General features: G+C 35.7%; 1 protein-coding gene and 1 long non-coding RNA gene across 9 annotated transcripts in view; one reads left to right on the plus strand and one right to left on the minus strand.

Annotated features, from left to right (window-relative positions):
- Positions 1-5,799: 5,799 nt before the first annotated feature.
- The window catches only part of LOC124175485 (V-type proton ATPase 116 kDa subunit a1-like), a 76,863-nt gene continuing 58,953 nt past the window's right edge, over positions 5,800-23,709 (minus strand). For 6 of the 7 annotated variants that reach the window (XM_046555804.1, XM_046555806.1, XM_046555803.1 and 3 more), the window contains 11 exons: positions 23,268-23,447; positions 20,596-20,873; positions 18,965-19,091; positions 17,471-17,647; positions 16,645-16,857; positions 16,344-16,557; positions 14,468-14,888; positions 11,242-11,366; positions 10,542-10,783; positions 8,646-9,043; positions 5,800-7,989 (listed from right to left, as the gene is read on the minus strand). In XM_046555804.1, the coding sequence (XP_046411760.1) occupies positions 7,893-7,989; positions 8,646-9,043; positions 10,542-10,783; positions 11,242-11,366; positions 14,468-14,888; positions 16,344-16,557; positions 16,645-16,857; positions 17,471-17,647; positions 18,965-19,091; positions 20,596-20,873; positions 23,268-23,447 (2,472 nt within the window). In that variant the 3' untranslated portion in view covers positions 5,800-7,892. The remainder of the gene's footprint in view (positions 7,990-8,645; positions 9,044-10,541; positions 10,784-11,241; positions 11,367-14,467; positions 14,889-16,343; positions 16,558-16,644; positions 16,858-17,470; positions 17,648-18,964; positions 19,092-20,595; positions 20,874-23,267; positions 23,448-23,709) is intronic. The other variant, XM_046555809.1, reaches the window with a different exon arrangement.
- LOC124175508 lies at positions 11,360-12,475 on the plus strand. 2 transcript variants are annotated; one of them, XR_006869188.1, is made up of 3 exons: positions 11,360-11,454; positions 11,587-11,953; positions 12,301-12,475. It is a non-coding gene; the product is annotated as an uncharacterized LOC124175508 (long non-coding RNA). The 2 variants fall into 2 exon arrangements; XR_006869187.1 differs by having other exon boundaries at positions 11,360-11,953.

Genomic DNA, 23,709 nt, shown 5'->3' on the forward strand with positions numbered 1-23,709 from the left:
GAACCCTAACCCCGTACTCGCGCGGAAGCTGCTTTCAGCTTGTCGGGTGGTCAGCCCTGTCCATGCAATCCCCCCCACCCCCCTTACCTCTTTAGGGTCTTCCGTCCGGGGTATTCCCCTGTCAATCCGAGCCAGGGTAGGCCCCCATTCGGGTAAGACCTTGCCGGAAATACCCTACCAGCTTCGGGTATGAGGAAATACTGACCAGGAAATCCTCCATACATGCGCCCGAGGCCCAAGATTCAACCCTCCGATTGGCTCCAGACAGCTGCAAGTAGCGGTTTTCCCACTTCAACCATGCGGATTCCTAGGAAACCACAGGAAAGGTACAGACATATTTTGCAGCCCTGGTCGGCGGATTACTAGTCCGGCCTTGTCTAGTCTCGGAGGAATATCCTCAGAGGTCCCGACCACATCCCATTCATTCACTTCCCATTCATCCCTCGCCATTCCCTCACCCAACCTCAGGAGGCTGGGCCGGTTGTGCTTAGTTTTAGTCGCTCGTCCAGTCTCGCCTTTGCCTAGGGACTTTGGAGCCCTAGTCATTGGGTCCACTGGATTCATTGCGACCGCCAAGCCCCTACACCACGACAAGGTGACAACCGACGTAGGGGAACTTAACATAACCTAACTTGACCCAAGACACTACAACCCAACCTAATATAACCTATCTCAACCCAAGACCGTACAACCTAGCCAACCTAATATAACCTAATCTTTTGCAGGTTTCCCGGTATCATGAAAAGACTTCCACTTCCTCTATAGACGGGGAAGCTCTGGGTGACATTCGCTCATTTTCCTTGTTCTGTCGTCTACTGGTTCTCATTTTGTTACACGTACTACTTCTCATGCAATATGGGTAATGTAACCAGGCTTATTCATGTTTGAAAATACAAATTCAGTAGAATCTAGCGGAGCTGTTGAGAGTGCATAAGCCTCCCAACGTCGTACCTCCACCCTCGAATCCTCTCGATCGCCGGAAAATCTTCACGAACCTTCTGGAAGCTCTGAAAACCTGACACATGCCAGGATTCTCGGTCGAACGTTCGAGGATCCACGGGGTCCGCTCGAACGCCTGAGGATTCACGGAGTACGCTCGATAATGCAGTTATCGATACCGCTCGATGAGCATGATTTTCTTTACCGATAAAGAGCACAATTTATCTCACAATCGTAATACCACGGCAATTTCAGGAATTTTTTACCAACGATCATGGTCATTTGGAGGATTTTTTACCAGCGATTTACCATGGTTATTTGACAGATTTTCTTGCCGACGAGTGGTCGGCAGAGCATGTTTTATCTTACAAGAGTGAGGGTAACCTTCAAGGGTTTGCACCTGGGATGCGCGGATAGGCGGCTTGGTCGGTAAAGAAGGTATTTGTACTCAGAACCGGCCTTGTATATCTATTGTAGTTTGGTGCAGAAATCATTTCCACGAGGGAAATGACATGTATATTTTTCATCGGAGGACAACGGTTTTAAGGGATTAAACGATCCTGCAACACCGGCCCCCAACAGGATGATTTCTTGATGCGCTTGATGCATTTCAATGAAACCAAAGCTGAAATGTTTCTGTTGATGAATGAAATATTCCAGCGTTGGTTTTATCCAAATACATCAAGCGTTTCTATGGGAATCTGAGAAAACACCCCATTGGGTGTTAGTCATTTTCGGATGTCGTTTTCACCCTTTTAAACCGTTTTTCTGCTGATGAAAAAAGACCTATGCAAAAAGACTTTTAGTTTTCCAAGTCCTATACAATATACAAGAGTTGTAACGATATTGGCGGGGGACACCAAATTGATGTTCGTTTACACCCAGAAACTTGAAAAGTTTACAACAAAAGCCTGATTAATGACCTCTTCATTACTGACAATAAGAAAAACTCTATAAACCTGATCTATAATGTTTCTTCCAGTGAAAATGCATAACTACGATTTGATTTCAGATATTTTCAACCTCTTTTCCACCAACGTAGTCTATTGTTAAAATTTCTCGAGAGATTCAGCCACCATTGCGGAACAAAATATCAGTCTATAACCCTTTCCCCAAGGTATTATTGAGCATACATCATAGTCCAACCACGAATCTGGGAAAATACTCTCTATAATAATTTTGATGAAAACTTTCAAAAGAAGGTGGATTCCCCCTTTTGGTAGGGCTTTAAGAATTGAATTAGAGATCAGATCTGAATACCGGTTTTCTGGTTTACTAAGGATTAGAGTAACGTTCTGGAAAGCAGTTTGAATCATACTATATGCCATCGAAGAAGAAACGGTAGATTTTTCCATATTAAACTTCTTTCGAACGCTTTTATGGCACCCCATATGTTACGAGTATCCATTTGTGAACTCAGGGAAATGCAAAATTTTTTGAATGCTTCATTTTTTATTGTATTCGATAAGATTTTAGTTTCCTTCTGAATTGCAATATAATTATCATACTTTTATTTCGAAGTACTATCTCTAAATACTTCAGCTGCTTATCTCTTTCTCTGCATCACCTGAGACCAATCCTTATTCCACTATGGAGCTGTCGGTGGAGAGGCTCGCCTATTGCCTATTATATGAGTTATGAGTGAAAGGTAGGCTTTATACATTTCAACAACACTATCACGATTATCAAAATTAGCATTACTGATTTCATGACTCCCACTTTTGTGATCGACAATTTATGGGGTCCTAAGTTTTCATGAAATTCGTGATTACTAACCCTAATAACACAGCTGAACACAAAGAAAATAATTTTCTATCACCGTGATTATTTCCGTGAATTTTGGTGTTTCAGAACGAAGAATTTAAAGATAAAATCATGGTTATATTAGATTAGTTCTAGTTTTTATGCTATTATTGTATTGTAACGGAAGGAGAATCGAATATAATCATGATTTTATTCGTAAATTATATGTTCTCAAACACCAAAATTCGCAGAAACTTTTTCTGTTGAACTCTTCAGTATCGTTTCGATAAATTTCAGAGATTGAACAAAACATCGGATTTTTCATCCAAATATTGCTTTTCTGAATCGTACATAAAAATGTCGATAAAATAAAAAACTGGAGCCAATTTATAAAAATTATGCTTACTTCTAGGGGTGTTGACATCAAATCTTTCTAAGACCGTTCAAATGTCAAGGGCAAAAAAACCACTGTTGATCAGTGTTATCACAACAAAAAAAAAAAGGAGTTTAATATGCACAATCTTGAACAGAATGAGAAAAATATTATATCAGATAGTCATTGTCGTCGTTACTAGCGCATCTCTGCAGGGTACGATATACCACCTATAATATATGATGTAGTGTTGTCATTATTTTATGTAACGTGGATTAGAATAAATAAATAATTGAGTTTTTCCATATTTTCTTCCTATTTTCTTAGCAATTGGTTCCACGACGATCAGAACGCCGTTTTTAGAATACTTGAGGTCCAATTAATCTAGGAAGTGTCGTATGAATAGATTCTAGGAAAAAAAATTTTTGTACAGAAAATCACGAAAAAAGTAAAGCTAACCCTTCGGATTGTTGGTAAAAATTTGGGGGATTTTGAAAAATCCTGGGATCAATTCTTTGACGCACTATATCAGCATGATTTTGCGACAGAAATCGATTGCGCGCAGTTCGAATAAGCTGCGAGCAACGGACGAGGAGTGACTAGAGATGTAAGTGGTAAACGTGAACGATAAATTTACCGTATTTTTACCATCACAAACTGGTAACATGACTGCGAATAAAATTACCACATTGGTTACATCATAAAATATACAAATCCTTAATCTAAGAAAAATATTCTAAGAAAAAAAAACAGAAGAATTTTAAGAATTATCTTTTTATACATATAGTTATGTTTTTATAATAAGACTATAATACATAATAAACGGGTTGAATTTTATCCCAAGCATTTTTCAAACTTCTCGTAAAGTCCCTTAGTCGTGGATATGGACCTCGTGGTGCGTGAAATTCTTTCTTCACGTGAAAAAAAGACGTTTTTTGGATATTTTTGGTATTTTCTTTAGCTTTGCTGATGTTTTATAAAATTTAAATATGAAAATTTGGTTAGGAAAACTGTGAGAGCTATTTCTGCGATTTTTAAACAATACTTAAATTTCGTTATTAGAACTCATTTTTGAAGCAAAGTATCAACTTTGGGATGAATTTCATCCAGTATAACCATTATGTGATTTTACTGAGGCGTGACCTAACTAGGATCAATTAAGCAGAATACGAAAAATATTATATCAGATAATCATTGTCGTAGTTATAGTAAGTATAGTTCAAGTTCCGGCTTGCGTACAAGCGCAACGGACCTCTGCATATATTATGTATGATATTGTATTGTTACGATTTCATGTAACCTGGTATGAAATGAATAAATAATTTAATTTTCTCCATATTTTTTTGCATTTTGTCAACTGTTAGTCCCCCGCCTTTTTTGGAATACTTGACGTCTGATTAGTCTAGGAAGAGTCGTATGAATAGATTCAAAGCTGATACGTTTTCTACTAAAAAGTCTTGAAAAGAGTAATCCCTTTGGATTTTTGCTCAAAATTTTGATGATTGAAATAATGTTGAAATCGACTTTGTGATGCACTATATCCACTGCTGGATAATGTTTGAAATGGTTTCATTTAAAAATACGCATTTAAAATATAAATAGCATTTTGCATGTAACATTTTAAATGTTTTCAAACCAACCATTTACACTTACCCATTTAAATTGTCGAAATTTTGCTAATATAAGAGAATACTTAAATCAATTCTGTGATGCACTATATCAACGCAATGTCGCAAGAGAAATTGATTGCGTACAGTCCAAATACGCCATCAGCTACTTCATCTCGCTTCTTCATTACTCCAATTTTTCACATTTCCAATTAACAATCCCAAACTATCAAATTGTGTTAACACCAATTGTAAAATGGTTGTACTGATTCAGAAACCTTCGGGAGCGTGCGCACAACTCACCAAAGTTTCATCATAATCGGATGAATGCACTCATCTGTATACTTTTCGAGATGAGTAAATTACCCCAGAGACCATGACGTGGTCTCCAAAGTCGTGTTCGTGAGATACGACTGGTTAAAAAAGTATATTGTGTTATATTCCGGACGGGTATAAATAAAACAACATATATTCACGCGAGTATATCTGGCGAGTGCTTCGTCTTTTATTTTTCTCTTGTTCCTTTCTCTCGCTTCTCCTTTTTTGCTCTCAGGGTTGGCAACCCCAGAACACTACATATTGCCATGACTGGTTTTTGTGATAAAATTTGATATTGAAAATACTTTCGTTTGAAATTCTTAAATTTGATTTCATTCGTCGCGTTGATAAGTGTACTTGACTGCTGATGTGAAGCATAACGCTTTCAAATCTACGAATGTCAAACAAAAATACTCTTGTAGTTGAATTTTTGCCAAACACAACAATGGGGACGTGCGATGGAAATGGACAACACGGTTTCAACTTACAGAATTTCAAACGAAAGTAGTTCCAACATCAAATTTTATAACTGAAACTAGTCGTTACAAGACGTTTTGTTAACTGGTCGTATCATGCGAACGCGACTTCGGACACCACATGTTCTTTGGGTTAATTTACTCATCTCGACTGATTCTATAACATAACCTGGGCAGTTTGGCCACTTGATTCTGGGACACCCTGTAGAGGCCAGTGGGTATACCTATATTACTTAATAAACACAATTGTAGCACATTCGTTCGCATGAAATCCATTTCACATACTTGACAACTGAAATAGAATGAAATGTAAGGACTGAGCAATAAGTAAGGGTACACGCAATAACTTCAACAATATGATATGATTTAATATATGATGTAATACAATATTACACGATTTCGGTACTAATAAAATATATATCACGACAATTTTGATTGGTTCACCCGTCGACAATTTATAGCGTCGCAGTTGGTAGAAGAATAAAAATCATTTGTTACCTTTTCAATAGAATCAAAATTTTTTTCCTGATAGATTTGCTAGAGAATTGAAAATGCTTTGTACTTACTCTCTTAATCGAACGTCCATATGTACAGTAACCATTTGATATATTAAATAGATATTAATGTTAATTACATTTGGAATGAATACATAACAATAGTTGTGCGCTGGAAGACCTGTTTCTCTTTCTCTCCCTATCTCTCCCCATCTCTTGTTTTTCAATTTCCTATAACCGCGTAGCGCATTTATAATCACAATGGTAATTGAATTCTGCATAAAATTATTTCCATTCAAAGGTCAGTGAGACAAAGAGAAACCTAGAGTGCCGGCTGTAAGGCATTTTTTCGTTAAATATAGTAATGAACAGAGGTAATTGTATAAGTTTCGGTGGAAGTATTCACAAATTCGATACACAAATTCAAGTATTGCTTAAAAATGCGGTTTTTAAGGCCGTACGTCAGTTTTGAATCACAATAGGGAACTTGCATGCATCTGAAATCTCTATATTCCTCTATTGAACTCAAAAGTAGGATGAAAAATAATGAATTTCCCAAGACAGTTTCTTTTTTCGAGCAACATTAACGCTGCAATAATTTTTTCTTTTACACTAATTTTTCTCGGTAAATTTGAACCGGCAATCATTTTGCTCGACCCCTCTATCAGCGCCGCCAGGTGACACGTTCGGGCACTATGCTCGGCTGTAAACACCGTCTGCTCCGAGCAAGCCGGAATCCTAACCTGCAATATTAATATTTGAAGCTCCTAAGCATGGTCGGCGTTGTCAAAATTGTATTTATCTCTGTAAATAACTATTAGTTTGGTTAAAATAAAAAGACAACTATGGATCCATCAGCTCCGCGACCAAATTTAGATTGGTACATGTATTGTTTTGTACCATCGTGTAAAAATACAACAAGTTCAACTCCAGAAAAGATATTTATCCGAGTGCCAAATAATGTATTAAAACGGAAGGCTTGGTGCGATGCAAACTACATTTACATGGTGTATAATAAAGTTAGGATTCCGGCTTGCTCGAGGCAGACAGTGTTTACAGCCGAGCATAATTCCGGAACGTGACACTTGGCCGCGCTGATAGAGGGGTCCAGCAAAATGGCTGCCGATTCAAATTTGCCGAGAAAATTGAGAGGACAAATAATTATTTTCTGGCGCTAATATGGCTCGTAAAAAAATACTGTCTAGGGGAATTCATTATTTTTCATTCTACTTTCGAATAAAACTAAATTAAAAAACATGGAGTTCCCTATTCTCATTTCAGTTAATATCTACAAATATAATACCAATACCCATCCCGATACAGAGTGACGAGAAAAGCAGAGATTTTCAAAGTATTGGCATTTTTCATGGCCCGTACATCTGTCATATATCCTTTATGAAATATACATTAAACTTTGAGTTAATTTTTGAAAAGAGCCATGTATGTGTGCCCTACAATCATGAAATTACGAAATCATCGCCTGAAATGAGTGCCGCACTCAGGTGACGTACGGCCCTAAAGCCAATTACAGGTCTCAATAAAGACTCAATATCATACAGTGTGTTGTTTAGAATAAAATAGAATCAAGCACTTCAATTTTTAAAATACTTCTTCAAAGCAATTTGTATAATTTTGTTCCAGTTCTGTCGAAGAGCTACGTATACAAGACTGACTCACTTGGAAATAATTATTCTGTCAACTCGATAGGCACTGATGGTTTATAAGAGATCAAAAATTGTTAAAAAATAAGGTGTATATGTTGTAAATAAAATATCTCTCGATAACTGCTTGTGCTTTTCGAATCGTTCCAGCATATACAGTGTAATACGATTGGGCTATGTGTGATTCAAACTTTCTTGTACGAAAATATGAGTTGCAATATCTGTAATATGTTTACAGCATACTCATTGCACGTTACATATGTATATATATAATAATTTATTTAGTCTTCAGCATCCTCGGCCTCAAAAATTGTCTTGAAGCAGAACGGCTGGAAAATGTATCCGTCTCCTGTGTAAAATTTGCTCATGAACTCCACCCTGTAAAGATATTAATCGAATTAATTGACTCGTTTGGCAAACTCTACTTATTTCACACCTATTTTTTCACAAATTATTTTCAAATATTAGATTTACGCACTTTTTAACGAAAAATTAATTTCCCAACTTAAAAAAATGTTATAGCGTAAAAAAATTCAATTTTTTCCTAATTTTTGGAACAGATATGATACTTGCAGAAAATAAAAAAACAAATGACATTTACTGTGTGACCTAGTGAACGTTGATGACTAAATTACATCAAAGTGATTAGTAGTTAGCAAACAGTTTCTCTATGTGAAGATCCATAGTCACCAGATCATAATCAAGTCAGCCTGAAGCAAATACATGATAATCTTTTGGATTCTTATTATACACCGCTACGCAATACTAAAATGAATGTGTTTTTATATTTTTTTTTGTGGGACAATACAAAATTAGTAAATCACAAAGAACTATTGGCAAAACGATAAAAAATTCTGGAATAAAACATTGTCCACATTACAGAAATCTGGTTTGCTGAATTCGTCAAAACTTTTCCGTTGGCAATAATTAAAATTCAGAGAGATTTGATGTAAGAATAATTTTTCAGAAAGCAGTTGATGTAAAAATACCTTTCTAAACCCGAAGCATCAATAGTTTCAGGCAGATAAACTTACCAGTGAAGTCGAAGGGTGTGAAGGAAAGCAGATAAACCTTCCATCATGACAAGAATTGCCAGTGTAAAGAGCGCCCATGCTCCAAAGGCAAAAAACAGTATGACGGATTTGACATACTGTCCTTCCTCAGCTCCCAGTCCTTGGCGCAAAACCATCTCCCACAACACCTCGGATAGCTGAGCATGAGCCAGCGACAAAGCCCATAATCGAAGATACGAGGCTGTGTGTGATACTGTCGAGAGGACATACTCGATCGTGTGGATGCCTTGGTGAATCATTATTTCACTAAATGCCTCATCCTCGACACTATGACCACCGCCATGCTCGCTAACGGTGTTTGACGGACTCGCGATGCCTCCTGGCTGGAGCTCAATATCCTGTGACGGAATCCCGTTACTCTGCAATAAAAATTGAAACAATCCTAATTACAAGGCTATTCCACACTAGTTATCAAATAAAAGTATGGACAGTAATGCAAAATTTTTATTCTGCTGAATCTGTTTTGTGAGTTCGAAACTTAAAATCAAAATAATATTCTTGATCACTTGTAGTTGAATCACATCTCCTTATATTCCAATGAGTGGTTGATTAACTATTTTTTGACTTACAATAGCCACTTCATTTTTTAAAATTATATTTAATATAACTTTAATTTCAAGTCAAACTCCACTACTTGTCTTAATTACCTTTTTATTATGACATGTATGGAAGGGCTATCTAGCTTGTTTATCAAACGACGAAACAGATGAATAAATATCGTTAGCAATTAATATGAGGTCAAACCCATCCGAATCGGATCAAAAATACCAGAGTTTAATAATATTACACTATGCAACTTCCAATTATAAAACCTTTTCTCAAATTTCTGACATCTCGATTAGATTGTATTTCTCCAATTTGCTCAGATTACAAGCATTTCAAATGTCCTAATGATGAAAACTTTTCTCAAAATTTTTAATGACTTTACTGATTTAGATGGTACTGAAGGACCATTTATCATTAAACTGCATCCGAGGTGTAATCAATTTTTTTTTTTTTAAGAACGAAAGCAATAGGAATAGCCAGATATGGAAATATATAATGCAGACTGGATCAGATTATGAAATTGCGTTAAAATTCAAACAGAAAGAAATGAAGAGAAACTGAATCCAAAGAAACATATTCAAAACAATAAAACGATTGAATGAGTTAATTTTCGTGGTATGACACTCGTTTTTTTTCAAAATGAGCAAAATTATTTAAGTAAAGTCGGAGCTATCGCCCACCCCCTCCGATTTGGCTGATTTTTTGTGGTCATGTTACCCACCTAGGGAGTAGTCATAAACCAAAATATTAGGTCCCGGAAAACTTTATTGGCTGAGCAAGACCCATTTTTCGTTTTGTTTTCTCACATTTCTGACTTGAATTTGGGAATTTTTGATTGCGCAAACGTTTTTTGTACGAAGTGGCAGAAAGCGGTTTTCAAGTGTAAAACTGACCAAGGAACAAGAATATGGCCACAAATTTGACCCACGACAAACACCCATAGTTATAATGGCCAAAAACCCTCAAAATTGACCAAAAAGTCCCAAATCATGGGGAAACGGTAAAAACATCTGTTTTACTATCCGATGCGGCCATCTTGTACTGAAAGAACCAACTAATCCAATGAGCACGTGCCCAGATATTTAGGGTGAGCCATTTAGGAAATGCGCGCCTTGAGAATTGGAGGTTTCTTATTTTTTTTTTTTTGTCAAAAATGTGAATTTAAATCCGAAATTGGGATTGGTTGACATGGCGTCGAATCTATTTTAATACCTTAACTAGGAATTTTCAATGCATATGTTACAGCAAGCTTTAACAATGTTGTTTTTTTGGATACTTTATTACTGTATCAGCAAAATTGACTATACTTACGACAACGGGGGAAGCACTTTGGTTCTTTTTTCTAGTGGTAATGATGTATAATGGTTTGCCAAAAAGCATCACAGGGACGCAGGCTAAGGCACCAAAGACGCAGACGTATTGGACAGTGCCTTGACCGGTGAACATGAATTCTGAACAACCCTCGGTCGTATCGCTACTCGATGACATAAGCATCATGTTGATGAACGTAATCAATACCGATGGCGCACAAGTAGAACCCCTGCTAAAGTCATCTAAACATGAATAGTAACATATTCTAAATGTCTGCTTTCGCAATTTGTTGGTATATTAGCTTACTAATAATCACTACCAACACCCGTTATATCCGATAAGACATTTTCTTATAGGCTTATGTGGGGCAAGGGAGGCAAGGGATTAGTGACCATCATTATGCATCTGCAGTTGATTTATGAAGTTCAATATCAACACTTGCATTTGTGCAAGTAACAAGGAAAACTGCAGAAAAGTTGGAACCTCAGCTTGCAGATTCGATGCTTGAATAACGTGACTCGTCTTATAATGTTAGCGAGTTATCGGTCAGTTCCTCATCGCCACACTTCGGATTTCAAATTAAGTGCTCCCGTTCCGCAGTCTCCCATGCTATACATGACGCTACTGCGGCCGGTTAAAATTTTTTTTTTTTTTTCTAATTAATTCTAGTTACATAATCTTATCACAAGTTTTGCCTTACCATTGGTTGCAGCGTACAAGATCCACTTCATGACTATCAGGCAAACCATATAAAAGAAGAGCAGCATAAGGAACACTAGCTGTGGCAAGAACTCCAACAATATACTAGCGTATTTCTTGAAGTGGCTGTTGAATTAGAAAACGTTGATATTGAAGCTTGGGTGTTTAATACTGATGAAATTTAATGGCAAGACATGTACACGATGAATCAATGGTAAAATTCTTTGAAGCATAGTTGATGTTTTGTATTAAGAGGGGAGCTTGCTTTAAAGGCTTCAAAAAATCTATTTTTTTTTTACATAAATGTCTTCCCAAACTATCCAAGAATGTGTCCCTAAAATTTCAGACGCAAATTCCAAATATTTTCGGAGTTACAGAAGAAATAGTGAGCAAGCATCGAGCAGGTATACGAGCGGCCGGATTGCTCGGAGTACGTATTATAATCCAAAGGGACTAACGGTCCTTCGAGACGCTATTGACTGTTCGTAGAAGGTTATTATAGAGCTATCGTAGGGATAAAAGCATATATTATAACGGTATATATGAACTGGCTGCGTCGGTTTGAGCAAAGCTACCATAGCATTTAGGTTCAGTTTCAATTTGTCTTTCGGCACGTGAACATCTTGAAATCATGCAGAGCTATCCAAAAGTGCGCAAATCTTCAAGTGAACGTACTGAAAAGCCACGGAAGCGCAGATTAGCATATTAATGCGGTAAGGTCAAAAAAATTACGATTTTTTATATACGAAAACTTTGACGCGCGATTTCTCGGTTTTTCATTTTTACAATTTTTCCTAATTGGCGGGAAAGATAGGGAAAAAACTAAACGTCCTATCGAAACGAGACAAATTGCATTGTACTCGGGATTAAATTCTCTTCTAGTTGAACCTAAAAAACCTTAAGAAAGTTAAGATTAACTCACTTTTTAAACAATCTAAAGTGATTTTTTTTTTTAATTTGCGAAAAATTGTTGAATTTTTTACTTTTTGTTGAATTTTCTTGGTTTAACTAGAAGCTATACTATTGAGAAGTAAAAATTTTTTTCGGTTATTTGTTTCAGATGGAAATTGCGACCTGCACCTTTCCCGCCGCACGACAAATGCACACTCGAGACGCCTCGGTGAAATGCTTGTACCAGGCATAATATGACATATATCTTAATGAAAAAATTTAAGAAGACTGCTGAAACATATAACAATAAAACCTGAAAGTTTCGTTTCAATCGGATATTTCTTTTCTTCCCAAAAAAAATCCTTGAAAAAATCGATTTTGCGAAGCCTCTAAAGCAAGCTCCCCCCTTAAGAATGACCAAGTTTAATCGATTGCTAATTAAATCGATTATTTTTTCTGGATCAATCGAGTATAAGTGATTATTTTTCAAACTCAATTAATTGACCGACTCGATTACGTTTCTTCACAGTCGGTTTTTATTTTTTACTCCCGTGAACGATGCAATACAATATCAATTTATGTGATTAAAGTATTAATTATTATCATTTTATCACTTACCAAGTGCCTACTTGATATAATAATGAATATTTTCACCCGAAATTGAAAAATATTTTGAACGAAGATAGAAATCGTCAAAAAAACTTTTCCGCTATTAAGACTGCATACTGAAATTTACGAAATTTAGTTTTGATAATATGAAATTTCAGTATGTGGTCTTAATAACGGAAAAGTTTTTTGATAATTTATAGTTTCATTAAAAATGTTTTCAAATTTCAGGTGAAAATATTCATTACTTTAACAAATAGGTACTTGGTAAGTAAGAATATGACAATAATTAATACATTAATCACATTAATTGATATTCTATTGCGTCGTTCATGGGAGTCAAAAATAAAACTAATTGTGAAAAAAAATAATTGAGTTGGTCGATTGATCGAGTTCGAAAATTAATCGATTATACTCGATTAATCTGAATAAATGGTCGATTTAATCGAAAATCGATTATTTATGATACTTCTCATTTCATATGCACTGTTTAAAAAAATACGAAATAATCGATTAATCGATTAATATTTACCAATTTAACCGAGTCGTGTTAGATTATTTTTTTGGACTTGATTAACCGATGCATTGATTATTTTTAGCTTAGTGGCCATCGCTAATTTGCATACCTCACAAACACAACCTAGACAACACACATGTTGAAACGTCATCGTTTACACGTCTTTACAAATACGTCGTTTAGGTAAAGCAAAATGACACAGGAAAGCTGTCCACCTTGGACAGTTTTAAGTCCTGTATTTTGATATGTCGAAAAGATATCTTAAAGACGTTCTCAGGCCGTCTTTTTTATAGATTTTCTCACTGTCAAATGGATCTACATCTGGAATACCACAGATCGTGTAATGCGCAGTGCCCACATAAGAGTCTGATAGCCATCTTAATTAGCACACATTTTTTCATTTGGTTCACTGCGATCTACGAATCATTCATCGAGAGCATGAGCAAGTGTCATTAGGACATATCTCTTTCGTTCAGTAGTTAGTCAACGAATACCAACAGACGTTCCCAACCCTGTCGTAGTTCACTGCTGATGCCTGACCTTTATTATTTTATGTGGTCATGTGCTTACTTGAAACAATTGAGAATTAGCTGCTTTGTTGTTAGCAAACTTTTTTAGTCTAGATCTTTACGAACAAATACTGTGTTATACATTTGACCGTGCATTCAACGAACTTGATGATCTATTATATATTACATTGTGTTCGGCTGTGTTAAGAAATCGCTTTGACAGAAAATAATTGTCTTCAAAATATTAAGCAAATAATATTTTAAAGAGGACGTTAAGCCGTTCAGCACAATGTGTCTTCAAAATACCTTTTCTTTGACAGCTAAAAGATGTCAGAAAATGTTGCATATGCGGTCTTTTCGACATTTTTTAAGCATCTTTCAGACATCTTTTAGGTAAAACTGAAAGACGTCTTTCCGGATTATAGGGCGTCTCTTCGACATTCTTTACACGGCACGTGTGTTATCTTGGAAGGTATTGCTTCTCTCATATTACCGTAACTTGCTACTATGCACTTTTCGAGATTCAAATTTTATTCCATTGATCATATTTTATTTTGAGAAAGTAAAATTTTGAAAGAATAAAGCAGTGGAAGGGTGAATACAAATGAATATAAATGAGGTACAAACTACCTTTCTTCACATCTTGACATCCAATCTCATTTTAAATAGGATATAAAAATAGTAGCCCAAGCTGTTATACCTACACATAGTTTATGATACTGCAGCAGACACCGAAGATCATGTGCACAACGCCAATAACAATGGATAGCTTCATCTTGTACGAGTTCAAGAAGATGATTTTGTTTTCACCAAGTTGCCATGCTGGGTCCAAGCCCAGCGGGTATGGAGAGTCCTTGAAAGCGCTTATAGGGTCCAACTGGTGGGTCTCCTCTTCAGTAAGCGTTTCGTAATCGTAAGGGTTCTCCCAACTGGACCCGAATATATTTACGGACTTGGAAAATACGTCATTGTATATAACGCCGGTATAGATAGAAAAGAGACCCATAAGAAGTATGATGTACCGACCACCGAAGAATATATTCCAGATTTCATTGTCGATTCGCTTGGCGATCAGCTGCTTTTCGCATATGATCATATATGCTCCAAAAAGCGCCAGAATTAGACCTAAAATGAAAAATTTTGCAGAACTAGTAAGAATTCGAGTTTACCAATTTCCTACTTATGCAGGCACTATAATGTATCTTGAGAGGGTACAATGTATAACAGAGACACAACACATTGAAAAATATTCAGATATGTATTTTCATCTACATTTTTAAATGCAGATAAGAGGAACGGAAAACATCAATTATTAGACAAAATAACTGGTAGTTTCATAAAACACTTGAAGAACAGTTTATCTTGAGAGATGCGTGAAGAATGGGCTATTTTTGGCTTACATGGAAATAATACGTTAGCATTCTGGTTTAACACATATTTACCCATAATATAAAAAATACTGAGTTTAATCAGCTGGTTTTCAGAAGCGATTGATGTTATTGCCAATTTGGCACTATATTTCCTAAATTATAGGTAAAGTCAAACCCACCAGTTCTCGGCTGCTTGAAAAGTAACTGTTGGAGTTTTCAAATTGAGCGACACAATCCCTCTTTGCCACCGTGACACAGACATGCCCGCCATCTACTATTTATGACTGACACGACGAGACTTCCGGACGTGGATATAGCCATTCATTACGCAAATCAGTTACAATTAAGTCGCCGCTATTGCAATACTATTCTTTTGATCTTGTTCTTGATATGCAGTTTATTTATTCAAGATATAGACTTAAACTAAAATGCAACGTGTTGTGTCATCTTTGTCACAAAATACCCCCATAAATACTAAAAATAACTATCCATGACTTTTTCCCAAGACAGCGGCCAGTCTTAATTTTGCTCATTCAAGACTTTGAGGTGTCCAAGACATTTACTGTTCGTGACTTCGAGGGACGCTTCAATGTCTAATAAAACCAAACGCCTCAGAGGAATTAGAATATTTTCGTACTGCGAATAATTTTAGGCTCTTTGGTCTATACATATACCTATAAGTAAAACCTAGTCGACACAGAATTAACCCTTTGAAGTATACATTTTCCCTTGTAGTAAAATTTCTTGAAACTGGGTGTATAAAGGTAAATTTTCGAAATTCAAAATGGTGGATCTAACATAAGCAAATAGGATCAATCACCGTTTTATATTTTAAGTCGACCATATTGTATCCACCATTTTGTATTTTGCAATTCTGACGTCAGATTCGTTTTCAGCTCCTGGGTAACAAATTTCAAGTGAATCGGATCAATTTTTATATTTTTAGTCTGCCATATTCGATCAGCTAATTTGAAATTTGAAATTTTGACCCTGGATTCGTTATCAGTGATATCTCAAAAATTAAACACAAGTCTTGAATAACCGATTCAAAAAAGATGTTTTATATATGAGACGCTGTGCCGTAAAGAGTTAATGTACTGAAACTTAGTCATTTGAGTAGGTACATTGACGCAATTAGAGCATCTTTCCCCTTTAAGGGTTTCTAATCCCCCTAAGGTGCCTGCAAGCATTAATATTGAAAAACACTCACCATGCCCAGCATCACCAAACATAATGCCGAACAAGAAAGGGAATGTTATGATGGTGTACAGAGCTGGGTTGGCCTCACGGTACGAAGCTACTCCGTACGCGTCAATCAAGTTTTGGAAGCCTCGAGTGAATTTGTTAGTGCGATTGAAGGTCGGAGGGTCCTCATCAGTGTGAATTACATTCAGGAATGACGGAATGGAGCTTCCACATAGGCGCTGTAAATGAAAAAGTGATAACGGAGCGAAGAAAACCTACTATTTCATTTCTTGTCCTTTGCATTTCATATAAGGGAGTATACCAACCGATCCTTCGGTGAGACAATTCTGAACGATGGTCAAATCTTGTACCGGAACCCAGCATTCACCAATTAAACATTTTTTGGACACATCCATGTTAAAAAGATTCAGTGTATGATATATTGCCTTCATTTTGCGAACCATGATGCTCCAGTTTGGCAATTCCTTGGCGACATTATGCAGTACGCGTTGGCGATGATCTTGAGTTTGGTTCAGGACCTAGATGATAAAAAACCGATTGAAGTATCGAGTCAATTTATTTTTTTTTTATGACTTTGTAGCATTATTATGAATTTGGGTTACAGTCTTTCAGAGCAAAGCATAATTGTTCAGACACGAGTTTCATGTTTCTAATTTGTTATTTGAAAACTACAAAATTTGTCCGTGTTTTTATACGCTTCATAAAGCACTGCAAACTAGTTTACATTTTCCTGCGAACGTCTACTAAACTTTCGTACTATTTCTATGAATTCTTAGATAAATTGGAAAACAATTTTCAACAGTTTCAAATAAGGCCTCGTTTGTCATATATTTCTAAAACATTCTGTATGATTATGATGAGTGTGAAGATGAAAACCCGAAGAATGTGAAGACACGTACGATAAGAAAAAATATTGCTAAAGATGGATAAAAATGAAAAATTTTGAAAAATCAATCTTGCGCTGTGCGAGTAATACAATAATCATAAATTTCGATTAATTGTTTTTTATTTATGCAATCGATAATTTCCCGATTTATCGATTATTCTGTTTGTTCAATCAATCGTTTTTCGATTAACTGATTAATCGCACAGCTGTAAGTTACATCATGTTGACGTGTCTGACTTGCATACCAAGTTGAGATCTTCAAGACGAGTTCGGACACCTTTGACCATATCTTGACGTTCGCCGTGACTGTTGGGACATGGATACAAAGAAGCATGGAATCCATTGCACACTTTTTTTATTCGAGATTTCAGCTGCTCTCCTTGGAAGAAAGCAACGAAGACCGTCTTGTAAATCGCGTTTCCCTGAAACGATCATTTCTTTCTTATTGCCATTGTTGTGCGCGTGTGTATACCTACTCAATACGCTAGATGGTATAACATACTTTTCAGACACTCACATCTAAAACAATTTTACCTGAACAATTAAGCAACTTAAGTATGCATTGTTTTTTAAGTAATACAACATTTTTTGTGGCCAAAGTCAATGAAAGTGCCGCACCGTTAGAAATGAAAAAAGCAAATATGCAATAAATTTCAATTACACAATGATTTTACAAAATTTCAATAATTTTCAAACATATTCAACTGAAAAATCCAACTCTTTGAGAATGGCCGAAGTGTGAATTCGAAAACTCTGTCGTTCAAGTTGTGATTTTCGTAAAATTGAGGCATTTGACTTGAAGTTATCATAATAATTGCTGTGATGATTTGAAAATCGTCGAGAAAGTGATAAATCTATTTTCAATCTGTTAAGAATAATCAACATACATTGTTTTAATCATCTTCATGTAAACGGATACATAACGAATAAACATAGATGTCTGCGTATAATTGCATTTTATATTACCATAATTCAAGTCACAGAGAAATACGTTATCTATTTCAGGTGCTAGATAAAAATATTTTTAGATTGAAAACGATTAAATTAATTTGATTTGTTTTGGGGTAATTAAACGGGGTTCGTTAAGAACACATGAAATATTGATATATATACAGCAGTGCAGGAAGTTAAGCCTTTCGTGCATACATTTTTCCTTACATGCGATGCACTTGAAATTTTGCATGCCTGGGCTTTTGAGGTCTCTGATTACGAACATGAACTCGAAATTCAAAAATTCAAAATAGCGGATCCAACATGGCGAACGTAAATTAAAAACCTTATTTGGTTTTGATAGAACTTTATGTTACGTGATATTTTGGGTCAGTGATTACGAATCTTAACTCGAAAATCGACAATTCAAAATGGCGGATCCAATATACTAGATCGACAAAAACAACAGAAAAAAAAATGTTAAAAATAATGTGTATAATTGTTGGTGCGTATCAAGGTTTTGTAAAAATTGGTGCTCGGATTTTTTGTGGTAGATTAGCAGATAATTCTTTTTTTCGTGGACAAGTACGAATTTCGACAATTTGTGTGCATGGGCTGCTTTTCTATAGATAAATGAATAAATTTTATAATTTTTTTAAGCTTAGAAGTTTTTCAGAGACCACGTAGAACTATAAAACTTGGCAGTTGTTACTAAAAAAGTAGTTTAATAAATAAAAATCCGCAAAAAAAGGCGCGACGCTGGGCGTCCCAGCATGAAATAAAGGGTTAAGGAATGCGTTTCCACTTACGGTACTCGGGTCCTCTAATGGCTTATCAAGTTCATTTTGCCGTAGAAAAACGTTACCGCGGGAAATACGCCACAACATTCGTTCGAATGCTGGAACACGTTCTCGATTAATGACTCCTGCGACGAACCTAGAAACAGGATGAGATTTTTGTATTGCATAATGATTCAAGTGAAAAAAGCTGAAACTGTTCCAGTAACTTTTGAAACGGAATTTCTGAATATGGCTCAAGTTTCACCATGCCGTATTTTTTTTGTAAGAGTATTGAATTTCCAAAAAAAAAAATTAAAATGAAACTTATTAAATATTTTCATTTGTGAAAAAGTAGACACATAAATCTTTCGGCACAAGAACAAGATTTGACTCTTGAAGTCAACGGTATGGAACGTTTAAAATGGATTTTTTTCTAGAGAAATGAAACGAAGCGTTCATTTAAAATATTTGAAGTTTTTTTAAAATGTAAAATGATTAATAACAATCCGAGTTCCATATAAATGTTCAAACAATGTAAAAGAGTTCCGTTGAAAATGGACATCATAGTTTTTTTCACCAAATTTTCGAGAAAGGTTAACAATTCCACTTAGCAAAATACAGAAAGAATAAAATAAATTCATTCAGTGACTCAGCATAGAACATATTTTACCGATTTCCGCTTCTGTAAATTTTTTTACATCCTGGTGACTAATAACAGAGTAAAACAACAATGCCTTCAATCAAGTTCAATTACATGCAAGAAAACTTAGGGATTACATCTGAGGAGTTTCATGAAATACGCGAAACTTTACTCATACTGATTCTAATTCGGACTTAAGGGGGTTAATCATCAGCCATTCGTGCCTGACTTTCAAGTTGACTTTGAATAGCTGCTGCTATCGGTATCAAAAGACTTGTAAATAATCGGTGATTGTACGGTTAAAAGATACCAATTTTATTTTTATTTTAAGCTTTGAAATTAAAAAAAATTATTCACCATCTTTCAACCTTATCAATTTACTCCAAGGGACGGTTTTCGAAAATCTTTTACAGGATAACTTTCAAACCGTTCGTCCGATTTTTTATTAGATTTCGTAAACTGCATTCTTGTACGTACTTTTTGCAGGTGCTCAAATAATTCGTGCCCGACTTAGACTTTGTAAGTTATGAATTGAAGATGAGTTCGATAAAAATACGCAAAACGTTATTAGTTTCATCAAATTTCAGAATTTTTACAATTTATAACCCACGGAGTCGCGTTGGATCTCACTTATTCTAGTTCTCGAGGAAACTATACGCATCAGAATAGAATGTGAAATGGATTTCATAAAAATCGTGTAATCCGTAAGTATGTAAAAACACATCTTTTCGAGTAGAATTACTATAGTTAAACAATTGTGGACCATTCTTCAACACTTTCCGTTCGCTTGCTTGTTCAATACAGGAAGAAGAAGGGTAAATTTGCTCGGTCGGTAAGGGTGGGAGTACTACATGAACTTAAAATAAAGGTAAAATTACTAGCATTTTTTAGCCGTATAATTATCGGCTAGTTACGAACATTCCCGTATCAATAGCACGTATTCAAAGCTAATTTAAAAATGAAGCGCGAAAGGATGACCAGCTGCCTTGAAATTCATCCGATAAACGATTACACGACTTACTCGAGACGTCCCCTGGTACCTGCTGTCGGATGGACAGCATTTGCTTCCTCGTTTATTAGCGCCCTGGTGATCGAGTCGTTGACCTCTTCCTGTTGACAAGAAGAGATGTTAGAATCCAATGAAACCTGGGAGTGCAGACCACCACCTACCTCGGTAAAAAAAATTTGAGTCTTCTCCAGTACGTGGCGCAGCTCTGTGAGCTCGAGGTAGTTGCTCTTCAAGTTCACAGCATTCTGGCTTAGCTCCAGGATGTCGTTCTCCGTCTTATCCAGATGAGCCTGCGGAGAGCAATGAGCGGTGCGTCTATATTAGACTTTTGGGAACCAGGGAAATGTTGTCTTTTTTCTGTTGTAAAAAGGTCTGAACGAAAGTTTTTGCCGTGTAAAAATTTTTCCGAAGTATCAGATTTTTATTTCAAGTCTAAGAGGTGCCTTAAAGCATATGTGACCTTTTCCTATTCAAACAACTTGTGATAATAGTATATTGTGTAACAAGGAGGCAAACTCGGACTTTTCCGCATGAAAGTAGCCTTGTATACGGAAAACACGGTTGGAAAAACGCGTAAAACATGCTCGCCTTGTATAATAGTACATTTCGTAACGAATACGGATGAGGCTTTTTGACGGAACGTGAGCCGAAGGCGAGTGCTGTAACTCGCGAGTCAAAAAATCTTATCCATACGAGTTTCGATCCGTATTTATTTATCACGAGAACCAAGAAATAACGACGAAGTTGCGATTTTGAGATTAGAGTGCTGAAAATATATCTATTCCCGAATCTTCCCGGATTAAATAAAAATAATTGATTGAGGCCTGCGATGGAGGCTTCTTATGCTGGAGCAGCCGGAAACCCGATATTAGCAGAATCAGAACTTTTTGTACATTTTTTTCAAAATGTCAGCATTGGAATTAAACTGACGCCAGTTCAACTGTGAACGGTGCTGCACGATTATTCTGGGAAATTTCGCGACGAAGGTGAAATGTTTATACCTTAATTTTTAGATGTTCTTTAACCCTCACTGGTGTGACGCCGAGGTCACTGGAGACCCCACATCAAAAATTGTTGTGCGAAACGGAATTTCGATTTAAATAACTTGAAAAATTCTGTGATATTCTTCAACTATAATATTTGAAGACAAATTAGTTATTTTCAGTGAAAAAAAATCATAAAACAACGAAATACCGTAAAATGGATCATTTTACTTATTACGTCCTCCAGACTTTATTGTTAGATTTTCCCCATACCCTTACAGATACCTTGTATTCTGCATCCTTTTCTTATTGCCACGTCAGTACCTCGGTTTGAAAAAAATCATAATTCACGGAAGTTTTAATATTTTAAGTTGGAAATGGACTGACGATGATTTACTCTTAAGACACATATTTTGAAGAAAAAAAAATATGGAGCTACTGCGGGATGAAAAAAAGTTATTTATTTCAGTGAGTAAGGTCGAATTTTTGGGAAGAGAACGAATAAACGATTTTTACGTTATTTCATTATTTACCTCGGATCAAATCAGATTATTTTGGATGTTTTTCATATGAAATTCACGATGAACATGCCATGGGGCTACTTTGACCCCAGTGGGCAGCGAAAGGGTGAAATGGAAAAATCACCTCATAGACTTGAGCTAACAATAAGAATTTCAGAATTCAGGAGGAATTTTAGTTCGGAAAAACTGACAATTAGATTTTTTTCCGACGAAAAACAAATATTATCCTAATCTGTAAAAGTCCAGCCCTCATACAATTACATTTTTTCAGAGGGTTCAGTACACAAAAAACTATGTTTTGAGGATAGGTACAGCACAGCGAAACACTCTATTAATTCTTTTTTTCACCGCGAGTTACACTAATTTTCAAGTGAAATTGCGCAAAATTAAAAATTCACGTGACTTATTGTTAGTCTTTGGCAGTTATAACCAAAAGAAGAAAGATTGTTTTTTTTGGGTAGAGAGTTTTTAAAATTCGGTATGAATACAATTTTATAAAACAGTTATGCAAATGAATAATATTTTCATATAAGATCCATGTTCTACATTCCTGAGAGCAAATAATTTTTTTGCACAAAATTTTGCAAATTATTCTAAACAAAAATAATAAAAACAAAAAGTTTTTTTTCACGATGGAATTTGAAATTCCGTGCCAAGTCACCTTGCCTGTGAACCTAATCATTTCGCATGCTTCAAAATTTTTTTTATACCTGATAGTATTTTATAAAGAATATTTAATATCAACAGTTTCGACATGATTAGTTGTACATTTTTTTCTGAAATCTTATTATATACCTCATTTCGAAATATTCCCATAAAAGCGGTTACAAAAAACAAGCAATTTTATAATTAATTATGTACAAATTATTGAGGTATACAAATTTAATCTCCTTATAAAGTAGAAAAAGTCAGTGTCCCACTTCCATTTTGTTTTTCAAATCATCGAGTTACATCATCAAATTTATAAAAATAATCTTAAAAATGAAAAATTTTAACTGTTTTTGAGATCGTAACTTGATTCAAAATAATTTTTGAAACACAAACTTTTTGTGGTTTTTAGGGCGAGGACTATCATATAATTTTTTTTTGTCTTGTTAGTACGAAATGACCGTGACCCCTGACAGGCCTCACAGGTGACTTGGCATGGAACGCACCATATACCCGTCTCGGGAATCTTTACCTCGAGGTCTATGATTTCGCGCGGATTCGGAGCTCGTGGCAACTCCAGAAGATGATCCTGTGTTGGCACGTTGTCCTTCTTCACCTCGGCCTCGATGTAACGCAGCTTTCTCTCCATTTCGTCGCATCTTCTCACTTCGTTCACGAACTTACGTTGGAAGGAATTCACCTCTGCGTTCAACTGCATGAGAGTTATAAATTCACTACATTTCAAAATTTTCCACAATACAATGCACAAATCTTTGATATAAAAAATCGAGGAATCTAGACTTTCGACATTATATGATTGATCATACATTTTGAACCATACGTAAACCGTTGAATCGAGCCATTAATTGTAAGTAGGCTGATAAAGAGCCATCATTATGATTTAAGGTCATGTGGTATTCCTACATTTACCGACCGAGCAAACTCAACGTTTGTATTTCTATATTAAATAAACA

The sequence above is a fragment of the Neodiprion fabricii genome, chromosome 2 (assembly GCF_021155785.1).
Source record: "Neodiprion fabricii isolate iyNeoFabr1 chromosome 2, iyNeoFabr1.1, whole genome shotgun sequence".
Classification (NCBI taxonomy): domain Eukaryota; kingdom Metazoa; phylum Arthropoda; class Insecta; order Hymenoptera; family Diprionidae; genus Neodiprion; species Neodiprion fabricii.